At 34.7% G+C, this 20,518-nt stretch overlaps 1 protein-coding gene across 2 annotated transcripts in view; it reads right to left on the bottom strand.

The window, feature by feature from the left end:
* Positions 1-233: 233 nt before the first annotated feature.
* Positions 234-20,518, bottom strand: part of OSBPL8 (oxysterol binding protein like 8) — an 87,351-nt gene continuing 67,066 nt past the window's right edge. The window contains exons 19-25 of one of the 2 annotated variants that reach the window (XM_081957186.1): positions 20,188-20,324; positions 19,261-19,446; positions 12,568-12,655; positions 8,956-9,055; positions 8,353-8,455; positions 7,731-7,775; positions 4,192-4,282 (exon numbers count right to left, since the gene is read on the bottom strand). In XM_081957186.1, the coding sequence (XP_081813312.1) occupies positions 7,754-7,775; positions 8,353-8,455; positions 8,956-9,055; positions 12,568-12,655; positions 19,261-19,446; positions 20,188-20,324 (636 nt within the window). In that variant the 3' untranslated portion in view covers positions 4,192-4,282; positions 7,731-7,753. Of the gene's footprint in view, positions 4,283-7,730; positions 7,776-8,352; positions 8,456-8,955; positions 9,056-12,567; positions 12,656-19,260; positions 19,447-20,187; positions 20,325-20,518 lie in introns of both variants that reach the window. The other variant, XM_081957185.1, reaches the window with a different exon arrangement.

Here is a 20,518-nt window from a genome sequence, read left to right as displayed (position 1 = left end):
CTTATGCAGGGAGGCTATAGATTTGGATTGAACAGAATAACATGGTGTCGCTTGTGTTGCTTAAATAAGCCTGTTTCAGTCTTTCCAAAATGACCTTCTTTTATGAAATTCAGTGATTATGCTAAACAGAAGCAGACTGTTTTTTTATATCTTCATTACATTCCCTCCAGCAGTACTGCATTATCAAAAAATTGTACTTAAAGTTTTACAAGTAAAGTTCAAACACAATGTACTATTATTGATTACAGCTTTTTATTCTATAATTATACAAAACTACTGACCAGTGGTAGAACTTTGAATTTACAAATGTATTTCTAAACAAGTTTTTGAACTCAGCTATATAATTTTGCATGAAATACACAAATTCAGCACGTTCAAAGGAAATAATTTCCTTCATCACACTGCATGCAGCATGATTTGCAAATAGAAAAGTGCAGTAATAATGGTATTTTACATGATAGGCAAAAATAGGAAACTTACAGAAATAGGAGTTTCCTACATACATACACGAGTAAATATTTTCACATTTTTTCATTACATGTATTATATGCATTGGACTAAACACTGGTCCTTAACATACAACAGCCTACTTTTAGTTAAAAAACGTGTAGCAGTATAAAAATCCAAACAGAGTGTTAAAATAAAAAGGGCAAGAGAATTAAAAATGCTAACAAGTTTATTCCAGAAACTAGAAAAAACAACAACAAAGATTTCAAGAAGAGTGGAAGGCTATTCATTTAAATAGCCAAGATTTACATCCATTACACAAGTGGATAATTAATCTGCACAAGGAAATATTAGAACAGGTCTTTTCCATTGAAATATTGTACATATTTTATTTTCATCAATCATTTTGCTCAGAAATCCACTTTGTTAAAACAATAAAATGAAGCTGGTTGTCAGTGGTTCGAATTTTATTATGGCTATTTTTTAGTATCAACAAACAACATTGCAGTTTCAATGTACAATAATATGTTCTCCAATATTGGGTCCTTCATAGTTATCAAAAGAAATAAATGATGTATTTTTCTGTAATTATATATCCTTTTATACTTTCCCCAAATTAATATTGAAAGTAACAGATACCACAACATTGTTGAATAGATATGGTACAACCTTGAAAATATACTTATATATACATACCTCATTGCTATGCGAACCATCAAGGCACTGTTACAAAACTCAAGTATCTGATCACCCACTCTCAAAATATGCCAAAAAATTGAGGTAAGAGAAGAAACACAGTAATCACTTAGTTCACAGTTAGGTGTCATATGCAGTATATATATACTCTGTGTGTGTGTGTGTGTGTGTGTGTGTGTGTGTATATGTATATGTATATATATATGTATGTATGTGTGTATACACACACACACACACACACACATACACACACACACATATATATATATATATATATGCATGCTGGTCTTGTTGTATTCGGGTCTTTTCCCGTGTAAGATTGAGATTGTCTTGGCAACATTGGCGAGTGAGACCTTGCTGAAACGTTGCCAAGACAATCTCAATCTTGCACAGGAAAAGACCCGAATACCACAAGACCAGTATACCTACACCCGTGAAAATCTACAAAAACTAATACATCATGGTGACTAAAACAATTTTAACTCTCATCCCATTTCATTAATGTTGAGTTGGCAAAATCTTCCTGAAGGCACAGGAGGGTAGTGAGCTGTAAAATAATTTGATATATTTTACAGATTAGTTGTCAAAATCAACTTTTTAATGAAAAATGAGTATGTTGTACTCTTAAGTGATAACTAAAAGTTAAAAAGCAGCCCAACATAGGATACAAGAATTATATATTGCAAGAAGTCTACTTGCTATTTTACACAACACATTTCATTGTAGTTATATTGATGATTACATGGTGTATTGAAGGCTTATAGTGCATTTCTTTTAAACAAACATATAAACAAGTTAACACACAATTCTAATTATTTTCTACCTTTAAGTACTAAACATTATAGGGAAACTACTGCCCTTAGATCTCTACAAATTGTCAGGTCACAGCTTCCTTATTAGTATACGGAGAAAAAAAATCTAAATGAAAGAATGTAGAATCGTATTCATAAAATTAAATATCATATAAACAATGTGTTGACTGGGCTCCTAACTAGACATATCATACAAAAAGTAGTTAGGCAACAGATTCCTCAGTTCGCACAAGGAACTTACTTGAAGATGAAACAAAAATGTTTTATCTTTTGAGCTGTGCTTGACACAGGAGTGCTTTAGACTCCATTAATACAAATAATGTAACTGAAAATGCAACTGGTTTGGGAGTTTAGAAGGAATAGAAATGTTTAAAAGAAAGCATCTGAATAATAATTCTGCTATAACTGAAGACCTACCAGCAGACAGAAATATGGTATTTATATTAGGAGACATTGTCAAAACAATGAAAACCAAATAAATTCGACAATCACTGAACATTTATGTACAGATAGGTAGTTGCTCCAAATGCATATAAATAAATGTAAGTCAGAACATATGTATTTACACTTTATTTATGCTATTCCTTTATAAAATCATACACATCAGTAACTCAATTTCAATCAATTTATAAAACATCTGAATTATGGCTGCATTCAACCAATTTACTCCAATGGTAATACATTTCTCATTCTAAACTGAAGCACTTTTAAAACATAATAATTTAAGGCAGGCAACTGTAACTGTTGGCTACAGCTACCTTTTTCATTCTGGTATTATCAGAAGATGCTGGGAAAGTAATTCCCAGGTATTATAAAACTCCATTTTGTATTTCAACATCTTTAAAATAGTTAGGTTTGGGATGGGAGTACTAGAATCCTGAATTGACCAAATGTAAATTATGTACCTCTAATTGAAAATGTTATATTTGCTATAAAATATATAAATCATGTAAGATATATGCTTCTTGCTGTTCTGTAAATTGACTATAAGTCTTCAATAAATATTATGTAAATATAAAAACAGCAGAAAAGCAGGAATAATGTAGCTGTAATTTGATTTCTTTTTAAATTTAATGAAGTCCAATCCAGATTTGCTGAGTTTACTTAGACTCAGTAAAACAGCTCAATATTTTAACATAAAGAAAGTCAAGATAAATGTGCTACATTCTGAGGCATATTTCTTAAACAGAAACTGAGTAGCAGATGAACCTTCCAGAGTTACTCTTGGAACTAGAATGTTGCTACCCAATTTTTTTTTACAGTATAAATATTCAGATGCAGTTATGTTCAAATTGTGTAACCTGAAATGACAAAACCAATGTTAACATATTTTTAAAATACAGATAGGATCTCACAGGTCAATCAATAAGAATTTTATGATTAACTTAAAATAGCTTTCTTTTTTATATTGCCTAAATAGTGCACTTTCTATTCCTCTGCATCTCATTATTAGCATCCCCAAAGTTAAATAAACTGTAACAGTCAGCAAGAGTTTTAATTTGGGAAGGAATCAAAATACTGCTTGGCACAAAAGTGGTTTACTTCTCTGGATAGTTGAAATGTTTTTTCTCTCACTGACTAATACTATTAACAACGATCCATTATTAAAAACTAAGGGGGGAAACCCCCTTTAACTATCCCTGAAAATTGATGCAGTTAATACAATGTTGATGATTAATAGTTCACATGTTCTTAATGACCATGAACAGCTGAGTAGTTTCATTTTGCTGCAATTATTGAATTTTCTGAATTAATATCCCTCGGCATTATTTTCATATTGAAGTAAGGTTGATTAAACTAAGGAAGAAAAGTCTTAGGTCAAAATTTACTTCTTTTGCTAGCATGTCCAATAGGGATTGGATGTAACAAAATAGGCTCTTCAAATTCCAAACTGATATATTCTATATTGATATTTATAATAGTTTATGACACCTTAGAACATGCAAGGCAGTTATCCAGCATTTGGAAGATATGAAGAAGTAGTACTGGCACGTAAGCATTGTCCATGTCATCTGGCTAGGATGGAATAACAAACTATTTCATATGAGCCCAATCTTTTGAGTCAAAGGTCTGAATCTTCTGGGTCCTGTAGATAATATTGCCTCATTTGAAACCAAACCAAGCTTTAAAGATGGTCCCATGAAGACCGTAATAATTCCATTTCATAGATATTCTTCTGTCCAGATAATCTATTTGAATAAGTAATTGATTATAAGTTGCAGGAGAACCATCAGCAAAATGAAGACATAGTGCTTGAATTGAAAGAAGTTATTATCTGGCGTTGGCAAACTTGAAGTCATTCGTGTTCTTAATGCTGTAATATCCCTATTTAAAAAAAATGAATTTAGTTTAATCTACACATTTCCAATTCTTAAGTAAGCATTATAGACCCATCAAAAATTTGAAAAAAATATTCGACAGACAACTATAATTTTATAACAATGATTTCCCAAACAGGGTAATTAATATACTGGAATCTTAAAATTATGACTTTCAAGTTAATTGGACTTTGCAATAATATGGGTCCCAAATGTATCAGCTTCTAAATTAAAATAGTACAAATTATTCTAGCAATATATGCTATGTAATTGATATGGATATATGTAAAGTAAGAAGAGGATGACTGGATAGTGGAAAACTGAAAAAAAGTTGTTGAAGCATTGGTGCTATACATTTCAAAACGATTGTGTGTGGGGGAAAAACCCACACTGGAATGATAGCTTCTTTAGAAAGCTAGGCAGTCTATTCCATCTTTTAATTGTAGCATTTACTACATTTTAAAAACATATTCATGCAATTCTTCTCTCCATATATTCAGCAATTTTTAACACTATATCTGAATTAATTTTTAACCCATGACTTATTTTCCTTCGAATTATTTATGTTTTACTATCGTACATATACTGTACAGTCAGATATTTATTAATTATGACATGAATAGGTGATAGTGCATATCTTGACCCCCATTTCCAAGTGGCTTAAAAGGGTTTGACATATAGAGGATCAAATTTTAAATATGTAATTATATAAATATTAAATATATTAAAGGTAACATAGAAATAAACGTAGCCAATAAATTGCTATGGGATTCCTAAAAATCCACAAATTCATTAAACCCTTACCGATCAGCATCACAATTGTTGAGGGTATAATGAATGGAGATTCACTTCACTTTATCAGAAAATCCAATAAGCATTCTGGAAGTCTTCCTGGTCTGGATTACAGAAATAACCCCCTATACTTCATATCACTACAAGTATAGTCCATTCTGACTTGGCTCCCAGGTCAGAAGCAAATTCAGATTAAAAAATAATAATCTTTTTCCTATTAGATAACATTATAAATTTAAATATCTACATTGTTATTGTTGTTGGTTTTTTCATTAGAGCATGATATAAAAATTTCAAGTACATAAACCATTTTGAAGAGATTAAATATTCCAATTGTCAGAGAAGATACTGAATACTGATTCAGTGTATTATTGAATAAAGACTTGACATACCAATGATTTCTCCTGGGGAATGTATCAAATAAGCCAAGATAGCATAGCAGTAGTGTGATCAAACTCCTGCTCCTTTGTACACATCGTAACATACAAACGAAGAAGAGCTTGTATCAAAAACCCCAATTTTCCTTCCTAATGTAGGCACCACTGCAGTACAGTATTTGATTGTTTAACAAGGATCTTTTTATGTATTAACAGGATTTTAGTGAAGTTTAGATCATAGTGTAGGTCACAGTATTGCAAGATTATGGGTAGTTCTTAGAAGGTTCAGAAGCTATCTTAATGTTGTAATTATGTTTTACGTCTATTGTAAGCGTATTTAAAGAACCAAATTCATACTGTTATTCATTAAGACAGTACAAAGCATTTGGATCTACTTCTGAAGTTAACAAAGCACAATCTTTGGCAGAAAAAGTACTCATTACAAGCTCAGCTTCCAGATGATATCATGTCCCACAAAGTTTCTGAATGCTTTACTGAATCTGAAAGTTCAAAGGTTCAACTCTTAAATTTATATGGCTATTAACTCTTGCTTTAAAAAAAAAGATATATGCATTTAGGAAAATGTGCATCTTTTTCTGTTAATTTCTATTAAAATAATTGGGAATCCTAGAACATCTCACTGTGTCATGAGAAACTTATATAAAGCCATGAAGGACAGAATATGGCAAACAGACAGTTCTAGGTCAGCAAAAGATAAGAAGACTGGCTATTCTTCCTTTATTTATTCAATTATATGCTGACTATATGTTGGGAGAAGCTGCATGGCAAGAAGATGAGAATTGTTTTAAAACTTGAGGAAGAAAAATAAATGACCTGTGTTTTGCTGATAACACTTATTCTGATAGTTGAAAGTGCGAAGGATCTGGAAGCTATAGTAAAGAAAGACAAGGAACATGATGAAAAAATGGGTCTAATGTTAAATAAAATTGTAAAGACATCAGGTATAGCGACCAGTTTTGTAAGTGACGTAAAGATATTGAAGAATAGCTTTTTCCTGTAGCACCAACAGTAAAGGAACAGCAGTCAACAAATATGCTGTAGACTAACACTTTCTAGAGTAGCAGTGAAGGCCTTGGAAAAAGTTGGGATGTATCTTTGCGTACAAAGATCAGAATAATATATGGTATTTGGAAGCAACATTTGAATTTTGAAGAAACAGATAGAAAGAGTATTTTGAAATTTAGTGTTGTAAAATAATTCTGTGAATTCCATGGTTAGCCAAATGAACAAACAAATGGATCATTAAAGAAATCAATCTATAATTCTCACTTGAGGGACAAATGAGCAGGCTTATAATATCATACTTTGGACACCTTATGCAAAGGCCTAGCTATCTTAAGAAGTCTACAATGCTGAGAAAAGTGGAAGAAAAGAGAAGACAACTAGCAGCAACATCAATGGACTCATTTAAGGCATGATCAACTAAAAGGCAAGTTATGTTTCTTTGTGCTCTCTGAACTTGATTATTTTCCTGCAGATGTTTCACTATCTAACCAGGTAACATCTTTAGTGTTATCATCAATTTGGAAGAAAAAGAAATTGACCTCAAAATATGAAAGTAAAATCTCCATAAAGGGTCCTTATTAGATGGTGCAAATACATATGCATGAAATTAAACAAGAAGCAGCATGAAGTATTTGTGATATTATATAGGATTAAGGGAATAGAATACAGATGCTGCAAAGTAAGGACCTTCAAGGAATATAAATATATGAATATATATCAACTGCATTTGGAGGCAAAGATAAAGGTAAAGGTTCCCTTCACACATAAGGGCTAGTCGTTCCTGACTCTTGGGGGTGGTGCTCATCTCCGTTTCAAAGCCGAAGAGCCAGCACTGTCTGAAGATATTTTTGTGGACATGTGGCCGGCATGACTAAATGCCGAAGGCACATGGAATGCTGTTATCTTCCCACCAAAGGTGGTTCCTATTTTTCTACTTGCATTTTTTAATGTGCTTTCAAACTACTAGGTTGGCAGAAGCTGGGACAAGTAACGGGAACTCTCTCCGTTACATGGCGCTAGGGATTTGAACCGGCAAACTGCCAACCTTTCTGATCAACAAGCTCAGCGTCTTAGCCACTGATCCACCGCGTCAAGTGTATCTACCACCTAATCCATCTATGCTAAATCTTCTTTCCCTTCACTCCGCACATTTTGTTTTGCACTATACTGAATAATAAAGGGAAAATCTTGGAAAAGTCTTTGCTTTCACACCAAGATATTAATATTTATGTCCCCATATATTCTTTTATTAAAATGTTACCTTTTTGGCATTGATCTCTGATTTTCAGTAGTTTTGCATTTTGGAACTGAAAGGCATGATAGAAATGTTTTAAGCAGTAACTTAAAAATTATCATGAAAATGTGTATTAGTCATATCTTAAACTGACTAGGAGAACATAACTTCAGCATTATCTCTCACCAGAATTTCTTTAGTTATCTAGACATTTAAAGGGTCAAGGTTTGCTCTAAATCCCAGATCTCTAAATTGGCATCTTTAGATTTTTAGTTAGTTACATTTATATACATTTATGTAAATGTGCACTTAGTTACATTTCCCCCTTAAAGCCCACAAGATTTCCTCCCCCACCTAATTTTATTTCATATAAATAAGGAGGCAGTCATGCAGCAGAGCAACAGTGTCAAGTACAATCTCTGTTTTCAATAATATCTCTGGAGCTGATGTAGAATCCAGAGATGTATGCTTTAAGTATAATATGGTAGATGAGTGTAGCCTAGTGCTTTTTTTGAATGTGTGCCCAAAAGCTCCAACAGAAGTTACGCTGAGGTAGTAGAGAGCATTTTGGGAATTTAGAGAGTGCAGCATGCAGCAACATCAATAGTCCTGTTATGGAATGTGATTTAAAAAAAATACTACAAACATACCTCCGAATATCTTCCTGTGTTAACTTTATAGATTCAATGGCACTTTGCAGTTCAGCAAGATCTACTGTTTTCTTTCGGATTCTTGTGTTATGTTTGAGTTGTGCTTCAGAAGTAATTCAAAATTAGTCAACAGGTAAAATATATAAATCATATAGAAACCAAATTATTTTAGTTTACCAGATATGAACTAAAGCTCTTTTTTTTTCATTTAAAAAATGATTTTACAAGCCAGGACAGAAAATGACATTAAATACTAAATAAATTTAACATGGAAACCCAGTTTAGTATAGCCGTTTAAGGCATTGGGTTAGAAAACTGGAGCCTGAGAGTCTATTTCTGCCTTGGACATGAAACTAGCTGGGTGATTTCAGCCAGTCCATGTCTCTGAGCCCTAGGAAGAACGCAATAGCAAACCACCCCGAAAAATCTTATCATGAAACTTTCAGTGGCTAAACCAGGTAATTGCCAGGAATCAACAATGGTTTGAAGGCACCAAAACAAAAACAGTATATTTAGTTTACAGATAATGAAATTTAGGCATGTTTGTACTTTATTCATCATAGTTTTAGAAAGAAGGGCACAGTAAACCAATGTAGCATTTACCTTCACTTCCTGATGAGTCTGGATTATCAGGCTCTGGTGAGGAGAAGCCAAATTCTTCTTTCTTAGATTTAGCAGACCGTTTTATTTTTGCAACAGTAACCTGTAATACACATTTTTATCAGCTTTATTGCTCAGAAACAAAAAGATAGTTATGCTTAGCAGCCTTCTGCTGGTTGCAAGAAACGAGTGGTTTGTTTACACTATCTTCTTGCAACTCCACTTCAGTTGCCATACTGGAGGACAATAGGTAACATTGAGAGGAATACAATTCCTTGAGACAATAAACATTCTGGCTATTTCAACATAAAGAATTTGATTATCTTCTGGTTCCAGAAAAGCAAATATAGATCCAATTCTATACAGTAAGGATGGGCAGGGCTTGCAAATCATTTTTTTAATTATTCATTTATAAATTATTAATCCATCTTTCATAGTTATAATGAATCCCAAAATAGTATTATTGGTGGCCCTGTTTAATTTTAATAGTGCAGTTTACAACAGAAAATCAGCAACAAAACTTTCCTCTATTTTTAGTTGGAAAAAGGAAACTTTTGGTGGGGAATTATGGTGGGCTGAAAGAGAGCAGCTGAGAACTCTGGCTGGAAGGCAGATGTCATAATCTCCCTGGATCAAAGGGAAATCCTAAAATATCCCATGTGGACTCTAAACCACAGCTCTTTTTTGTGTAAAAATGTATAGATAAAGAAAGTTTTTGCAATTGGCTCAGGATCTGACCAGCTGGGAGTCCTGGGATTCCTTCCACAGTAGCAACTGCAATATAGCCCATGTAGACAAAGTAATAGCCAAAAGCCAACATGGATTTGTCAAAAACAGATCATGCCAGACTAATCTTATTGCATTCTTTGATAATGTGACAAAATTAGTGGACCAGAGGAATGCCGTTGATATAGTTTACTTGGACTTCAGTAAGGCTTTTGATAAGGTAGACCATAACCTACTACTAGATAAAGTAGAAGAATGTGGGTTAGACAGCATCACCACCAGATGGATTGGTAACTGGCTGACCAACCGCACTCAACGTGTAGTTCTCAATGGAACTGCATCTACATGGAGGGAAGTATGCAGTGGAGTACCCCAAGGCTCTGTTTTAGGCCCAGTACTCTTCAACATCTTCATCAATGATTTGGATGAGGGAATAAATGGGGAACTCATCAAATTTGCAGATGATACCAAGCTGGCAGGAATAGCCAACACTCCAGAAGATAGGCTTAAGATACAGAAGGATCTTGACAAACTTGAACATTGGGCACTATCTAATAAAATGAAATTCAATGGTGAAAAGAGTAAGGTTCTACATTTAGGCAACAAAAACGGAATGCACAGGTACAGTATAGGTGATACCTTACTCAGTAGTAGTAACTGTGAAAGGGATCTTGGAGTCCTAGTGGACAACCATTTAAATATGAGCCAGCAGTGTGCAGCAGCTGCCAAAAAAGCCAACACAGTTCTAGGCTGCATCAACAGAGGGATAGAATCAAGATCACGTGAAGTGTTAATACCACTTTATAATGCCTTGGTAAGGCCACACTTGGAATACTGCATTCAGTTCTGGTCGCCACGATGTAAAAAAGATGTGGAGACTCTAGAAAGAGTGCAGAGAAGAGCAACAAAGATGATTAGGGGACTGGAGACTAAAACATATGAAGAACGGTTGCAGGAACTGGGTATGTTTAGCTTAAGAGAAAGAAGGACTAGGGGAGACATGATAGCATTATTCCAATATCTCAGAGGTTGCCACAAAGAAGAGGGAGTCAAACTATTCTCCAAAGCACCTGAGGGTAGAACAAGAAGCAATGGGTGGAAACTAATCAAGGAGAGAAGCAACTTAGAACTGAGGAGAAATTTCCTGACAGTGAGAACAATTAATCAGTGGAACAGCTTGCCTCCAGAAGTTGTGAATGCCCCAACACTGGAAGTCTTTAAGAAGATGTTGGATAGCTATTTGTCTGAAACGGTATAGGGTTTCCTGCCTAGGCAGGGGGTTGGACTAGAAGACCTCCAAGGTCCCTTCCAACTCTACTATTGTATTGTATTATAGACATTAAGTTCTGTCTTCCTCATTTCATAGACATATTGGGAAGTAATTAATCTATAAATAGAGATTTCCTCTGCAGCAAAATTAATATGCATTGCAACATTCTTCTGCTTATTTCTAAAGCTCACAATACTATTGCAGTGATGGTGCAAATGACAGAAGCCTAATAAAGTAGCAAGATATTAACTGCTTCAAATAGAAGATGCCAATACATGAAAATGTGGTTATCCATCCATTAAAGGAACATCAATACCATATTTGTACTCAACCATTAAATATTTAAATATGTGCATACTGAAATATATAGCTCAATTAGTAACATTAGACATACATTCAATAAATACAGAGGTTTCTTTAGATATGGATAGATGAGAGTCATTAAACCTCAACATTTGAGGAAAGGTGAATATCTAAAAAGAATATTTTTTCCAAATTAATTTATATTCTGGGAGGTATTTCTGTTCAAATAACTGGAAAATATTTGCGAGAGGAATCTTTACCTTTACATGAAACAGCAAAAACAGAAAAAATGAACTTTTGATTTGTTATGATTATAAAAATACGCATTAGATAAAAAGTGTTTTTATAACCACAGATTAAGAGATGTGCATATGTGTGATTTGTAATCATATCTATGTTTGCTGCAAAGGAAATCAGATGCTTCTATTTCTTTTGGTACTTTTTGCCTTTTTCCTTTTTTCCCCTCCTTTACCTTGTATTAGTTTTAAATTCTTTAAAAAAATTTTTAACAAAACATTTACATCATATTTTTAGTTGGAAGACACACTAAAAGTCTTGTGCAAGCTATTGAATAAATAGGATTGACAGATTCCCTTCCCCAATATCCCATCAAAATCAGAAAAAAAAGAAGAACCCATGCATGTGATATGGTCCTCCCCATTTCATGGCATTCTCCCATTTTCTTAGCATTGTCACATGCTGTTCAGTATATGCCTTGCATTCTCTCATAAGCGTGAACCGCAGACCCAGATCACCCAAAATTAACACTATCATAAAGGGTGTGCCGTTCAACTTTGTTTTAAAAGCTAAATATGAAATAAGTAAGTCCTATAGGTTTTTGGATAAATCTATGCTGCTTTAGAATACATCTAGTGTCATGTGGTTTTCTTAATCTGTTATATTCAAGATGGACAACTTTTTGATGGAGCTCAGAATGTTATTTAAAGAGAAAAAGGTTATATAAGGAAAAAAACAGGCATAGCTAGGAAAAAATTGTTATATCTAAATCAGGTAAAATTATAATTAACAAATTATTTCTTTGTCATTCCCAGTGCAACTGTCTAAAGTGCGTATAGCATAATACACGTTTTACAAATATAAAGCACAGAGCTCAGAAAAAAAGGTCCATTAAGAAAAACAAATAGGCATAAGCTTTAAAATAACTGCTGCAAGCAGGCCAGAGATTGAACTCCTCATAACAGTATACTTCACTTGTCAGAGAAATGAAGGCAGAATGTGGCTATTTCAAGGGAAATCCCTGTCCCTAGAGAAATCTCAATTTAATAATGTAGTAATAAAAAAGGCAAAGAACATACCATTGGTGTACGATGTCTTACTTTGGTTTGAATAATGCCATCTTTTTCAAACTGTATCATGTCATTCAGTGGATCCCATGGTCTTGTACTATACACAAAAAATGTGTACATACTTTAGATAAAGTGAGATGATTAACGTCACACTCATTACTTTCAGCAAAGCAGTATTTATAGTATTTTAAAAATGTATACCATTAGCATCTTATATAAGTACCCAGCTGTTGCTACATGTTGTTGGTCAGTCTGTAATAAACCTTTCCTCATCCATGACTTGTGAATGAGGCAGTCAACCTTGTTGCATTACTGAAGCATATGCATATGTACATCTTCACAGGGATGCACCAAGCTGGCTTCCATATGTAGCTCAAGCACAAACCCACAGTTGGGGCAAAGATGTAGCTATGTTATTTGAGAAGTTTTGATGTCTTCCAGGGGGTGCTTTTCTGCAAATAACAAGTTGTGAGGTTTGTTTGTGAAGTTGGGCTGTAGGGATCAGAAGAGATTGTTGCTAGAAGCCTTCCTGCCTTAGCTGCCTGAATCTGTAGCAAGATTGCCAGTTACCAACCTCCTTGCTGCAAAGAAATCTCCCTACTTGAACTATTTCAACCTGTGGCACAAGTTATGGTACTTGAGGACATCAATCTCCTTTTCATGCATATGGAATGGAGAGCAGTTCAAGAATTCATAGCCACAAGCCAACTCAGACTAAAGGGTTTCTTTTTTCTTTTTTTTACTTGTCTACTTTGGTCCTTTTCCAATGCAATTTTTATCTTTCTCCTTCCTTCCCACCCACCCCACTCGCCTTTTTTCTTTTTCTTCTTTCCTTTGCCGTTTTGCAAGGAAGTGTGGTTTACCATTGTGGAATAAATTTTGGGGCCTTTTTCTTTTTTCTTTGAGCTGAGAGCCTTTTCAGCAACCTCGTTTTTCTTCTTCTTCTTTCTTTTGTTTTTAACCACATGTTGGCACTACAAAGCGAACAGATTAAGGTAGCAAGAAGCTGAAGACTGGATCCAAGAACAGGGGTCAGGGGTTGCTTTTTTTTTTTTTTTTTTTTGAAGGCTGGTGTTTGAGCTGCTATGGGCAATTCCAGGATTACAATTAATTTACCAATTTACCTTTTGGATTATAAAATCGGATTATAACTCAAACACAACAATGTCAGAATCAAACACCAAGATGAAGAAAATAACATCATATGCATCTGCAACAGCGACATCGCCCGGTCCAGCAACACAGAAAGTAACAAGTATACCAATGCAACAAGATAAAGCTACCTCAGAGCTGAAAAGTATGTTGTAAGCTATACACACGGATCTTAAGGACCTCAAGAAGCAAATAAACCAAGTAGAAGAGAATGTGGGCAAGGTAGAAGATGAATTGAAAGAAGCTAAGGAAATGATGGGGGGAAATGAGCAGAGATTGCAAAAGGTGGAAGAAAGAGCAAAGAGAAAAAAGTGGAGGAGATGGATTATATATTGATAACAATTGATAAAAAGCAAGATGAACCCTCCATATTCTGGGAAATGGGAAGATCCAAATTCTACTTAAGATTCCAGAACACTGAAGAGGAGAAAGGAGACAATTTAGCAGAGAAGATTGCAGAAATCCTCTCAGGGGTCACAGAAAGGAGTAAGGAACACATTTTAGGTGGAATGGATGAGACATTTAGAGTACATACAAGATATGCAATAAGAAATAACTTGCCCAGAGAGATACACGTAAGATTTATTTTAAAAACTCTAAAAAATGAAATACTGCAAGCAACAGGAAGTACTAGAATCAAATACAAGTCTAGAGAGATAGTAGTATTGAAGCAAATTCCAAGGAAGGTTAGAGAAATAAGAAAAGAATACAACTTCCTGACCAAGAGTCTGATTAAGAAAGGGGGGAGTTTTAGATGGCTGGTTCCAGAAGGAATTTTGGTAAATTGGCAAGAATAAAGGCACAGATTATATACACTAGAGAAAGCAGAATTATTTTATGAACAACATATAGTAGCACAGTAAAGAATGTTGGTAAAAGAAGAGGGAAGAACTAAATCTCAGGAAACTAGGGGGAAAGATCAAGAGCAAGGGACAAAGGGACAAAGGAAAGAGGGAGCTGAGAACGATTAGATCAATTAAACTATAAACCAATAATATGGAGGAAGAAATAAAAGTAATCTCAATTAATATAAATGGACTAAACTTGGAAATAAAAAGAAGAACATTCAATAAACTAGAGAAACTGAAATTGGACATTATATACTTATAGGAAGTACATATTAGAAACACAGAAAAATTTTGGAACAGGTAAAACTAGGTAATTTATACACAACTGGCTATCCAAAGTAAAAAGGGAATAGCATTATATATCAGAAAGACAATCCAATCAAATATAATTTTTGAAGATGGGGAGGGGAGAATACTGATGGTGGAGATAACGATGAATCTGAGAAAGATATTATTAGTGGCAATATATACCCCAAATGATAAACAGGAAGATTTTTTGGGGGAAAGTACATAAAAAATAATAGAATATGAATACGAAGATATATGTATACTAGGAGACTTTAATGCAATTGTAAATAATGGAATAGACTATAAATCCACAAAGATGAACAAGAAGCCAAGAAAAACCCTACTCAAAACATTTTTCACAATGACGAAAAAATTAAATTTGCAAGACGTTTGAAGAATAAGACACCCGAAAGAAAGACAATATACCCTCTACTCAAACAGACACTTATCTTGGTCAAGAATAGATATGATGTGGATGTCAACAGAGTTAATACTCAAAACAATCAAAATAGACATAGACATAAGCACATGGGCTGATCATAATCCAATAATAATGACTTGGAAGGGACAGAGGAAAAAGGGGAGATGGACTTTAAACTTAAGAATATTAAATGAAAAAAGTTTCCAGCAATATATAGAAAAGGAACTGACTTATTTCTTCCAGGAAAATAGAAAGGAAGACACATCATTACAGAATGTATAGCACCCTGTAAAGCATATATCAGAGTCCCGCAATGACCTACTTATGGAAAAAGAATAGGCAGAATAGACAAACTCAAAAGAAGTTGTAATTAGAATACAAAAGTTTGGAGATGGAGCTGCAGAGAAACCCACAAAGCAAAAAAGTTAAAAATATGTTGGAAGTGCAAAAACACAAACTGAACCTGATAGAAAATGAAGATTTGGCAAACAAAATAAAATTGGCAAAACAAAACTTTTTTGAAAATGCAAATAAACCAGAACGTTGGCTGGCCTACAAGTTGAAAAAGGAAAGAGAAAAAAAAACTGATAAACCAACTGATAGATGAAGAAGGGAATTTACAACATTCAAATGGAGAAAAGAAAATAATAATTGAGAACTACTATAACAAGCTATATCAACATGAGAGGGTACCAGAAGGGAAAATAAGACAATTCTTAGAGAAAACCAAAATAACTAAGATGCCAGAAAAATTTAAGAAGGCACTAGAAGAAAGAATTAAAATGATGGAGGTAATAGAAGGCATTAAAAGGGAAAAGAAAGGGAAAACACCAGGACCAGATGGATTACCGGCAGAACTGAACCAAACATTACAAGAAGTATTAAGCAATGTAATGTTAGAACTATTTAATGACTTACTAAGGGAAGCAAAGATACCAGAAACATGGATGGAAGCATATATAACACTGATACAAAAGACGACTCAGACCTACAACAAGTAAAGAATTACAGACCTATTTCATTACAAAATGTAAATTATAAAATTTTTGTGTCAATAATGGCAGAAAGAATGAAGAGACTCTTAAACGAATTTATACACACAGACCAAAATGGATTTCTCCCTAAGAGACAGACCAGAGACAATATGCAAATTGTATTAAATACGGTAGAATACTACGAAGCCCACTCAGAGAAGCAAATGGCATTGCTATTTTTGGACGCACAAAAGGCCTTTGATAATGTGAACTGGCAATTTATGATAATGCAATTTCAAATGATGGGATTTGGTGAGGGATTTATAAATATGATCAAAACAATATACAATAACCAATCGGCAAAGGTAATGGTAAATGGTGAGATGACAGGAAAGATAGAGATCACGACGGGAACTAGACAAAGTTGTCCACTATCGCCATTGTTATTTATACTGACACTAGAGATTTTGAACAGAGAAATATGACAAAATAAAGAGGTAAAAGGGATGAGGGTTAAGAAAGAAGAATATAAGCTAGAAACAGGGCCAAAACTAGTTGAAATAATAGAAGAATATGGAGAAGTAGCGGGCTTGAAGATCAATAAAGATAAAACAAAATTTTTGGTGAAAAATCTGACAGAAAAACAGAAAAGAGAGTTGATGGGGAAACTGGATATAGATGTGGTGAAAAAAGTGAAACACTAAAGGAGGATAACTATTATAAGGTGAGAAAACAAATAGAAATAGATTTGGAAAGATGGAAAAACCTACAATTATCATTGATGGGAAGAATAGCAGTAAAGATGAATATACTACCAAGATTGCCATACCTATTCCAAACAATACCAATGAAATTGGAGAAAAAATTCTTTGAAACTATGAACAAAATAGTGGGGAAATATATATGGCAGGGGAAAAAAGCAAGAATTAACATTAAAATGTTGCAAGATGCAAAAATTCGAAGTGGATTTGGATTACCAAATTGGGAATTGTATTATCAAGCAGCGGGATTAGCTTGGATGAAAGAATGGATTCTACTGAGTAATACAAGATTATTGACATTGGAAGGTCAGGATTTGCAACTAGGTTGGCATGCTTTTTTGTGGTATGGTAAAAATAAGGTACATGGCTATTTTCAAAGACATTATGTAAGGAATGGATTGTTAACAATCTGTGCGACCAATCCGCTCGCACAGAGAGGGCCTCCTCCAGGTGCCGTCCACTAGACAGTGTCGGGGGGCGGCGCCTAGGAGTAGAGCCTTCTCTGTGGCGGGCCCAGCCCTGTGGAATGACCTCCCTCCGGATATTAGGAATACCTCTGACCTCCGCTCCTTTCGTATTAAGCTTAAGACCCACCTATTCCAAGTAGCTGGCCTGGCTCAACTTTGATCTAACCATATCGCTCCTGATGGGTTTTTAATTGGGTATTTTAATTATATTTAATTATTTAGGGGTTTTTTAATCACTGTATTCTAATTGTTTTTTATTCATCAGCCGACCTCCTCCTTGTGTATGTCTCGGTATATGTCTCTGTTATATGTTTGTTTTGTCCACATATTTATTTCATATGTTTCATTGTACGCCGCCCCGAGTCCTTCGGGAGAGGGTGCGGCTAAGAAATAAATATTTATTTATTATTTATAACAATATGTGAAATGGAAATACTATTTAGAAATACCAATGTGGCTTTCAACAATGGAAGCATTGACACATCCAAATAAGCTACCAACAGAGGAAAAGGGAGATGTAAAGGGGAGGAAAATATAGCTAGGATAGATTAGCGAAGGTAAGGGAATAAGAAATGATATCAAATTATATTTGCATCTGCAAAAATACCATCCCAAGGAAATATAAACTGAAGCCGGAAAGAGACACCTACAATAATAGAAAAGAAAGGGAGAAAGGAGGAGAACATGAAAGGAAGATGAGGGAAAGAAGGAAGAGGCGAGGCAAGGAGGATGGGAGGGAGAGGAAGAGAAGGAGAGAGTGTAGGAAGGGGAAGAGGAAGAGGAGTGGGAGAAAGGCAAGGGAAGAAGGAAGGGGAAGGAGAGGAAGAAGGAAGAAAGTAGAGAAGGAAGGGAGGGAGAAAAGAAAGGGAAAATGAGGTGGTGTTACAACAGGAAGAAGGGATGGTAAAGCAATCCAAATTATATATTATAACCTATTAAATGAAATAACAAATGTATAAGAATGATAAATATATAGAAGAATAACAATTATGTGAATGTATACTTAAAATGCTATGTAAGAGAATAAAAAATAAAAAAAATTCTGGGGAAAAAAAGAATTCATGCCCACCATGGTGAACATGGACCTGATTCAATTTATCTCTGGCCCAACTCAGTTGAGGTCACACACTGGATCTAGGCAATGGTGACACAATCTGGAATTGGGGAACATTACCATCAATTATGGACAGATTACTCTGTGTTGTCCTTAGAGTTCTCTGTGGCTACACACACTGCAGGGAGACAAGGCTCAATTTACTGTTTTTCTCCGAGATACAGCTTGGAGTTGTTTAGTTGACAGCTTGGAAGGCGTGGTACTTTTTGAGTTTGTTTGCTTGGAAGCATTTCACCAATGCATTGATGATGCTATCAAGTTGGGTAATGAAACCAGCAAGCAAATATCCAAGCAAATTGGATCAGGGAGCACCAAGGATTCCAGAGTTCCAACCTGAACTACTTGGATTCTTTTCAGCTAGAACTGTGGAAATGGAAACCTGCTACACCTACACTGGTAAAATTTCTTGAAGGGGTAACAGCTACTCCTCTCTAAACCACAAATTATACACTTGGTTTATACTATATTAAGAAGGAACATTCTAATCACAATATAGAGCTATAGCTTGGCTTTTTGACTAATGATACAGGTGCAATAAATATTACAGAAATATGTGACGGAAGATATGTATGAGCCAAGTGGTAATGTGTGTGTGTGTAATCAAACACACACTCACACACACACTTGTTATTATTTGCAGAAAAGGGGGAAAAAATCTCTCCTCCTCCAAGACTTACTCTGCATATCTGTAATTCCATTCTCCTGTAAGTGGATCTGGTTCAAATAGTCTGCAGACCCACACTTCATTCAGCGCCTTCCTTTCCTTGGCAGCTTTCCTTTGTGCTTCTTCCAGAATATATTTTTCTTGAGTTGCTTCTGTTTGGTCTTTATGATTTATAGCTCGAGTCACGTGTTGCCAAAGTCTAACCAGTAAGAATAACAGCAGTAAAAAGGTCAGATACCGGGGAGAAGAGCTTTGCTGAAAATTTCTTTTGTTATATCATTAGAATAAAAATCTAATGTAACTATTATATTTCTCCATTAGCATCAGGGTGAAATTTAGCAGGTTCTGGAGAACTGGTAGCAGAAATTTTGAGTAGTTTGGACAACCGGCAAATACCACCTCTGGAGGGCTCCAGAGTGGGGTGGTAATGGAGATTTTGCAGTATCCTTCCCCTGCCTCGCCCACCAAGCCATGCCCACAGAACAGGTAGTAAACAAAATTGAATTTCATCACTGATTAGCATCTTACTTCCTTGGAATTTTTTTCCAGTTAATACTCATCAATACAATCCTAGGGCAGATATACAAAGGTATCAACCAAATTATGCAACCAAATAAACATAAAAAGCCCCAAACTAAAAACAACAAACGAAGAATGCTATAAAAATTAATTAAACTTAAAATAAGGATTCTTTCTTCAAAGGATAAGCTAGGCTATGGCTTCCAAATTTATCCTTTTTGCTTTACTCTTTAACCTGATAAACAGCATCTTAGGAGCCTAGAGGGAATAGAATGGAACACCACCTTTGTTCAAATGACTGTCACAGGAGCCATTTTTATGAGGGCACCCATAAAGTGCTCTCAACTTGCTAAATGTGCCCAGGAAAAGCTTAAAGACCTCTGCATAATCAATCAGAAAAAAAGTTTTAGAATGAACTTACTTCTCTGATTCAAAGTCACCTTGTTCCTCAAACTTCACTGTGTATCTTCTTAATCTGTGCTGCCTGATCTCAGGTGTTGGATTCCAGAATGTCTCTGTAGCATCTGTCTTCTTATCCCTAATAATAACTTCACTGTCCTATAATGTATAATGTCCTATATTAGATTACTTGAGTAGGCAAAGCATTTTTCGAAGTCAGGAAAAACAAGAGTTCCTTCAGAAAGTCACTTTTCACAATTAAAAAGATTTGTACTAGTTTGGCAAAAATACTCAGGGACAGCTGAAAGTCATACTTGATATTCCATTTCCTTACTTTAGCTCCAATCATTTGA

The sequence above is a fragment of the Natrix helvetica genome, assembly GCF_964273705.1.
Source record: "Natrix helvetica genome assembly, chromosome: 6".
Lineage (NCBI taxonomy): Eukaryota > Metazoa > Chordata > Lepidosauria > Squamata > Natricidae > Natrix > Natrix helvetica.
Note: the sequence above shows the minus strand (reverse complement) of the source record. Positions and strands in the feature narration are given on the sequence as shown.